This window comes from Pristiophorus japonicus, chromosome 2 (assembly GCF_044704955.1).
Source record: "Pristiophorus japonicus isolate sPriJap1 chromosome 2, sPriJap1.hap1, whole genome shotgun sequence".
NCBI classification, from domain to species: domain Eukaryota; kingdom Metazoa; phylum Chordata; class Chondrichthyes; family Pristiophoridae; genus Pristiophorus; species Pristiophorus japonicus.
The window spans coordinates 358,309,119-358,317,149 of NC_091978.1; the positions used below are offsets into that span (position 1 = coordinate 358,309,119).

The 8,031-nt window shown below is 45.6% G+C and overlaps 1 protein-coding gene across 1 annotated transcript in view; it reads left to right on the top strand.

The window, feature by feature from the left end:
• papss1 (3'-phosphoadenosine 5'-phosphosulfate synthase 1) overlaps window positions 1-7,549 on the top strand; it is an 87,695-nt gene extending 80,146 nt beyond the window's left edge. The window contains exons 11-12 of the mRNA XM_070872579.1: window positions 4,357-4,586; window positions 6,321-7,549. Coding sequence (XP_070728680.1) covers window positions 4,357-4,586; window positions 6,321-6,459 — 369 coding nt within the window. The 3' untranslated portion in view covers window positions 6,460-7,549. The remainder of the gene's footprint in view (window positions 1-4,356; window positions 4,587-6,320) is intronic.
• The last annotated feature ends 482 nt before the right edge of the window (window positions 7,550-8,031 follow it).

Genomic DNA, 8,031 nt, shown 5'->3' on the forward strand with positions numbered 1-8,031 from the left:
GCCTCCACAGTTCTCTGGGGCAGATAATTCCCCATAATTTACAACCCTCTGAGGGAAGAAATTCCTCCTCATCTCAGTTTTAAATGGGCGGCTCCTTATTCTGAGACTATGTCCCCTAGTTTTAGTTTCCCCTATGAGTGGAAATATCCTCTCTGCATCTACCTTGTCGAGCTCCCTCATTATCTTACATGTTTCGATAACATCACCTCTCATTCTTCACTCCAATGAGTATAGGCCCTAGCTACTCAACCTATCTTCATAAGTCAACCCCCTCATCTCTGGAATCAACCTAGTGAACCTTCTCCAATACAAGCATATCCTTTCTTAAATATGGAGACCAAAACTGCCCACAGTACTCTAGGTGTGGCCTCACCAATACCCTGTACAGTTGTAGCAGGACTTCTCTGCTTTTATACTCCATCCCCCTTGCAATAAAAGCCAACATTCTATTTGCCTTCCTGATTACTTGTTGTACCTGCATACTAACTTTTTGTGTTTCGTGCACAAGGACCCCCAGGTCCCTCTGTACTGCAGCACTCTGCAATTTTTCTTTATTTAAATTATAATTAGCTTTTCTATTTTTTCTGCCAAAGTGGATAATCTCATATTTTCCCACATTATACTCCATCTGCCACATATTTGCCCACTCACTTAGCCTGTCTATATCCTTTGCAGATTTCTTGTGTCTTCCTCACAATTTGCATGAGGATAAAAGAACCATGTGTTATGCTTAACTTAAAGAATGATCCCCAGTTTACTCGTGGAGATATGTATGTGTGTATAGTGCATCATGTGCTTTTTTTCTATTCGTTCACGGGATGTGGGTGTCTCTGGTAAGGCCAGCATTTATTGCCCATCCCTAATTGCCTTTGAGAAACTGATGGTGAGCCAGTGCCTTGAACCACTGCAGTCCCTGGTGAAGGTGCTACCCCAGTGCTTGTGGGGAGGGAGTTCCAGGACTTTGACCCAGCGACAATGGAGGAACGGCCAATATATTTCCAAGTCAGGATGGAGTATGACTTGGAGGGGAATTTGGAGTGGTGGTGCTCCCATGCACCTGCTGTCCTTGTCTTTCTAGGTGGCAGAGGTCGCGGGGTTGGGAGGTATTGTCGCAGAGTTGATTTTTTTTTGTAAGTGTTCTCACTTGGGTAATGTAGTTGGTCATTTCCTATTCTCCTCCAAAGCATTTAAGGGATAAATTGCGTAGCGCCTCGTATGGGGGCGGTTCAGCCGCGAGGCGGAAGTTTCTGCGCCAGATGTGGCAGTCCCATCTCGCTCGCGATATTGGGGTCATCGTGTGTTCCCCCCCCCCCCGAGAGGCACACGGAGAGGGGTGCAGCGCTACGTGCTACCGCGTTGAAGGGGCCCCCCCCTTTCATTAAAGTGGAGGGTCAAGCTGCCGACTCTGCGGGTCCCTACCTAGGCCACCGGGGTGCCGTGCCACCAGCCCAGCATTCGAGCGGAGTGCCAGGCTGCCAGATCGCAGCACGGACGGACCCTGTGTTTCACGATGCAACGGGCCGATTTTTTTTGCTTGCGCCCGCCAACTCCCCTTTAACTAGTGCCCCCAGGCAGCCTACAGCCCGGTACGTGCCCCCCTGAAGCTGTCGCTGTCATCACTCGCTGCAGCTTCAGGAGGCGCATCCTGAATTACTGCCCCGGGGCAAAAACGGGTCGCTGTACACGGTGATGACGTCATCCTCACCAGCATTGCAAAGCAGGGCACTACCGGTTACCGCTGCTGGTAAACTCCCGCGGATGTTAGTGGCACTGCACCCAGGCGAAAAATCGTTTGTGCCCCGTTGGCGCCTCCGGGGGCCTTAATGGGAGGTGCAAACGACCGCAGTTTCTCCCCCAAAGTGTCCTCGTGGATAATTTACGAAGCCAATATAACTGGACAAGTTGTGATAGCAGCACACTTGACTAGATCACCCGTGCACACTTGTTTGTGGTTAATCATTCAATGTCTAGCCTCACTATTGTGCTTCTCCTGTAGGAGTGAACAATCGCTGGAATTAATGGCACAGCTGTCAAATTCTAGAATAGGAACTAAGGCTGCCAGGCCTCGAGATTGGTTACAAGTGTGAATTGCTATTACATTAGGCGTAAAATCTCTCTTGACGCTATAGAATGCCTCTTCATCCGAGCACGGATTTTGACTAATCATATCCATGTGCTGCCTATTTTTTTGTTGAATCCGCCCGTAATGTCTCATTTCCAGAATAGTTTGTGGTTGACGCTGCCAGATTTGTGGATTTGACAGTCTCCACATCCTGTGCTGGTAGTCTGTACAGATGGCAGATTGGTATGATGTGCTTGGCATTCTCAACAGCAAAACAGTACATTGAGAACCGGACATTTCACACCTAGAGTGCAATACTGTAGAAAATTCACTTTCTAACTCTTGAAAGCACCCTGGGAAAATACATTCTGATACTTTGTGCATGATCCATTCACTGCCAGATATGAGTAAGTTAGCTTTGCAGGTGTATGGCGCAGATAGAATTAGAGAGTTAGTTCGCTCGCCTTGCAAAATTGAGCTAATTTATTCATTGCAACCAATCTGGTCTGCAATTTACAATAGATACCAGTCAGACTTCACCTTGTACCCTCTTGTCCTACACTTTTTTTTATAGTTTAATTTAAAGGAATATTCCTGTTTTGCCTTATCCGTTATAGCTGTAAACGATCATTTCTCAGACTCCATTTTAGACTGAATGTCCCAAGTCTGTCTCGTCCTTTCTTATAACCCTGACCTCTGACACCAGGGAACAAGCCTGTGGTTCTCTCTTGCACTCCAGGCTTGTTCCCCTTGTTTGTCGACCAGAACTGGACTCAGTATTTAAGGTGCAGTCTCACCAGGGAACTGTAGTTTCTCTCCGCTTCCTCTGACTTGTATTCCACAGGTTCGGCTTTTGTGGTTCAACATTCACTTGATTCAGATGGTTCCTGAGCATATTCTAATTTTATCTCTGATGCCATCTGACACAAAATTGCTTCGAGCCAAATTTCAACAAAAAACGATTGAGCAGCTCAGCATCCATGCAGAAAATTAGATATTTATAACTAACTATTTGTACTGCACTTTTTTGACAGACATGTGTCTAAGCTCCGCCCCCCCCTCTCGGCCCGAATCATTCCCTCCACGTGGTGCCGAGAAGCAGGACCTGAGATTCGCTGACTCTCTTTGCCGCTCAGACCTTGGCCCTCTTCCCCCCACCCCACCCCCCCAACCCAACCCAGGTAGGCCTGGGGCCGAGAGCGGTGGGCCCAGGGGAGGGGGAGGAGAGAGAGAGCGAGACATGGGTGGAGGGGGTGGGGTAGATCGGAGGGGAGAGAGTGAACTCAGGGAAGATAGATCATGTTCTTCCAACTCCCTGCAAGGGACATCGTTTGAGTGAATGATATCCAGAAGTCATAACACTGTCACTATTCACTTCATACCCAATAAACTTGTTAATAATCCATACACAATGCCTGCCCCATCTATTGAGGAGGGGGGAGGATGCATTTGGACTGGGGTAAGGCACTTTGGCTGGCCCTTGCTGTCTTCTGGGGAGCTCTGTCCCTTCAGGAAGTCAAAGTGGATTGAGTTCCAATTTGCAAAGTTAGTGAGACCTTGATGGGCGGTTCCAGTTACTGAGAGAGTTGGAAGATGAAACTGGCCTTTGCCAGTAGCATCAATGGAATGAAAATCGGGCTGTTGATTCGCTCCGATTCTGTTATTGGCTACGGCCAATTTCACCTTCGTGTTCCCTCTCCATGGGGTGCAAACAGGCAACTAGAGGAATTGATGCTGTCTGGTCGACTTTGAGAGAGTTCCCTCGCCTTGTGCTTTGTGGCACTTGCTCGCATCTGTTTCCTGGTCCTGTGAGGAGCCCTACTGGTTATGTTTCCAGTTGTAGCTCTTATTTTAAACTGCACACCACAGGACAGACAAGACACAGGAAGGGTTAAGTACTTCATATTTTAAGAGAATTTGCCCTCAAATGGATGTTCCCTCTCTGAACTGCAATTGTGAACAAGCCCAGCAGTTGCCATAGCAATACTTCAGGGCACCTTGGAAAGAGATCTCTTTCTTCCCCCACCACCTCCTTTTGAGAACTTTAAGGAAACGGCAGTAATTTGAAGTACTTGATGGAAATTGAGGTAATTGAATGGATCCTTTGCACAGTATGGCTAATGGGCAGACCCCTGGGAAGGCTACAAAGTTATCCCAGAAAGACTTGAAGTATTTAAAACTTCAGCTGCAAGTTCTTTGATTGCAATATTGTCCAAGTACGAGAGCGTTTCAAAAATGAAAGAAAAACGAATAGTTTATATCGTCCAATTCTCTTTGCCCATTTATCGTCACAGGTCCAATGGCACTGTAGGTCCCGCATGATTGCAGGAGCTAATTTCTACATTGTGGGCCGAGACCCCGCAGGCATGCCTCATCCGGAAACCAAGAAGGACTTGTATGAGCCAACGCATGGGGCGAAAGTACTGACCATGGCCCCAGGCCTACTGTCCCTGGAAATTGTGCCATTCCGTGTGGCTGCGTATAACAAGGGGAAGAAATGCATGGACTATTATGACCCTGAACAGTAAGTATGTCGTTCAGTACATGACTAGTGCAATTTGATTTTATAATCAGGACTGTTCAGAAGTTGAAGGTTCCTCCTCTTGGCCTGCCCGTGATGTGGGGAGATCTAATTGAGAAAAGAGACTAACTTTAATAGGGGAAATACATATTTTTCAAATAATCAATTCAACCTCCAGGGCTAGCTGATATCGACTAACACTAAATACCCAATTTTATTTTTACTGAAGCACTGTATATCATTCATTTATTAAAAGTTTTGGGCTGAATTTACAACTGGAAGAGTTTGCAGAAATGCACTGTGCTTTAGCTGCTGTCTCGTCACTGCCAACAACTCCAATTGATGACTTGGATTTTGGGGTACTAGATCCAGTATAACCTCTGGAGCCACCACACCACTCCAGAAATTGATGTACATCAAAATACTGCGATATGTACTGGGGCATCATCTACCTGCTCACTCGTGCAAGTCTAGACCCTTGGGCTGGTAGACACTTGCAGGTCAATTGAAACTTTCAAGACGGAGATCGATAGATTTTTGTTAGTTAAGGGTATCAAGGGATATGGATCAAAGGCGGGTAAATGGCGTTGAGGTGCAGACCAGCCCTGATCCAATTGAATGTTGGACAGGCTCGGGTGACTGAATGGTCTACCCCCATTCCTATGTTTCTAAATAGCTGTATCGGGCATTAAGCTGCTGTAGGTGAAGATACCTTTCCATGTGCAGCGATATTCTAAGCTGCAGAGGTGCTGCTTGTGGTTCTACGATCTATGATCCCTCGTTGGCCGTCTTGGGTGGACGTAAAAGATCCTTAGCACTATTTCGAAGAGCAGCAAGGGAGTTATCCCCGATGTCCTAGCCAATATTTATCCCTCAACCAACATAACAAAAACAGATTATCTGGCCATTATCACATTGCTGTTTGCAAATTGGCTACCGCGTTTCCCACATTACAACAATGACTACACTCCAAAAGTGCTTCATTGGCTGTAAAGTGCTTTGAGACATTCGGTGGTCGTGGAAACTAAAAGAAAGGCTTGGATTTATATCGCACTTTTCAAGAATTCCATCAGACAAGCGCCTCGTAAATGCACGTCTTGACGTTCTCAAATCTGACCCCGCCCCCTTAAAAGTCCAGAAAGGGTTAAAATGAATAAGTGGTAACTTCAAAACCAAGCACCAATATGTGATGGTGCACAGTGATGAGGGGCCGTTTCAAGTTTCCGATCTCTGCTGCATTACTTTACAGAGGTTGATCCTGAAGGCCGGGTGTTTTCCCACAGAGGGAGAGGCCTCACGGGGCTGACCATTGCATGCCTCCTCGCAGGCAGCCTTCGAGTCGCACTGGCAGAGGTCTAGAAACAGATTGGCCACCCACCATCTCAGCTGCAGACCACAAGAGGAGAAAGAGGGGAAGAAATTAGAGGGCAACAAACCCTCAGAAAAGGAAAGTCTTTTTAAAAAGATGTTTCAAGAGGGAAGTGATCTCATCAGCCATGATTTATAAAAGGGCTGCACTGAATTAGCTTTAAAGACATTAACTATTTTCACTGCATGCTATGAAAGTTTACAGTCTCACCCAGCCTATTATATAAATTGTTTACTGCCTTTTTGGTTTCAAAACAAAGGAAATTATGCCAAAAATAAAAAATGTTTGGTTATATAAAGCATTTTTTGCTCAGTTGAGTTAGTTCCATTTTTCTTTTTAATTCTTGCATTCTGTTTTCTGATTTAAAGCCACGAAGATTTTGACTTTATCTCTGGGACGCGCATGCGTAAGTTAGCGCAGGAAGGAGAGAACCCACCAGAAGGCTTCATGGCAGTGAAAGCGTGGGCAGTCCTGACTGAATACTACAAGTCCTTGGAGAAGGCCTAGATGGGAGCAGCAAAAATGAGACACAACGGTTCTTTAATTGAGAGCAGGGGACCACACACACACAGCAAGTGTTCCAGCAACTTTATTGGTGTTAGTTAGGAACCAGTGTTCTTCCTTAAGCTACATCACTGTCTGCACAAGTCTTATTAGCTTTATTGTGTATCAGGACCCATAGAGTTTGCCCTTTCTACCGTTTTGCTTTTTTTTAATGTATTTCAGTTAGTATTTCCTTTGTTTAATGGTTGAAATTTCCAGTCCAAACCAGCATAGAAAACTTCATACATTTCATAGGGCATTCGAAATGGTTGAATTTTTACTTGGAACAATTTTAAAGATGACACTGTTTACTCACTAAGATTACTTAGCTTTTTGATCAACTGTTTTAAATTTTAGTTCTGTTTCTGTATTTGGTTGCTGGGTGTATAGTATAGGTAGGTTTGGCTGTCTTTGAACTACCAACCCCCTCTCCTCGGGGGGGGGGGGGCGGTGGGTTGAAGGGGAGGTCCTCCTACACACACACACTTCACGTGCGTACGATTACACCGAGGTTTGACGAAGAGGCTAATGAAAATCGTACTACTTTGTTCTTCATTCACGTCGGCAGGTCAGCTGACGGGTGGCTGTACCACCATCACCAGAGCCATGCCTGTCATTCGCACTTTGAATCAGATAGATGTTGTGCACTCGCCCGGTGAAGATTGCAGTGATGGTTGGGTTATTGTGATCTGCAGGTGGTGAAAGTTGGATTTATGACTCGGAAGTGTGCAGAGATTTGAAATTTCCAGGTGGTTTTGACTTTGGGCCAGCTCCTGGGGCTGATGTCCAGCGAAGCTCAACAAATGGAAATATTCTCAGTGAAATTTGGAGGTCTCATTTATAATGGGTCGCGGTGGGGAGACCCACCAGACTTCCAAACCTAGCTATAAAACGTTGCATTATGAGTAGTAAATTCAGGCGGTATGCTTGTAGCATGATTGGTAATGTAATTTGCAGACTTACTAGTCACAATTGTCTTGTATGCAGCTGTTGACATAAGGAAGTGCACTTGATGTCTGTCTATGCCTGCGTAATAAAGATTGTGTTCCATTCATTCTAAGGATTATTGATTGATTTGAACCTGTCAGTACTCCAAACTTCAACTGTAGTTTTTGAAGGTGAAGTCATTAAAGTTTCACTATAATTTCCCTTGTTTTTTCAGGTTCAGCTTTTCAGATGCTTCTCCTAACACCTTCTGTCTGAGATTGTGAGAGCATCTAACACCAAATCCTTATCTGCTCTCTTATTTGTGTGCATCTCTTTCTCCCTCCTCACCACTCCTCTCTCGTGCAGGCATTGAGTCACTCTAGAGTATGGTTGTAATGGTGTCTGCAGCCCTCCAGTATCTCATGTCAAGTGCCATTCTCTACATGAGCTGCCTGTTGAATCATGGAGCTCATTACAGCCAAGCACATTCTCGTCCCCTCTACCTCTCTCCACCTGCTATAAGCGGTGGGGCTGTAGTCGGAGTTGTCTGCAACAAATGGCCACAACCACTGCGGTAAACTATCATGTATTTTTGCATGGAGGTTTCTT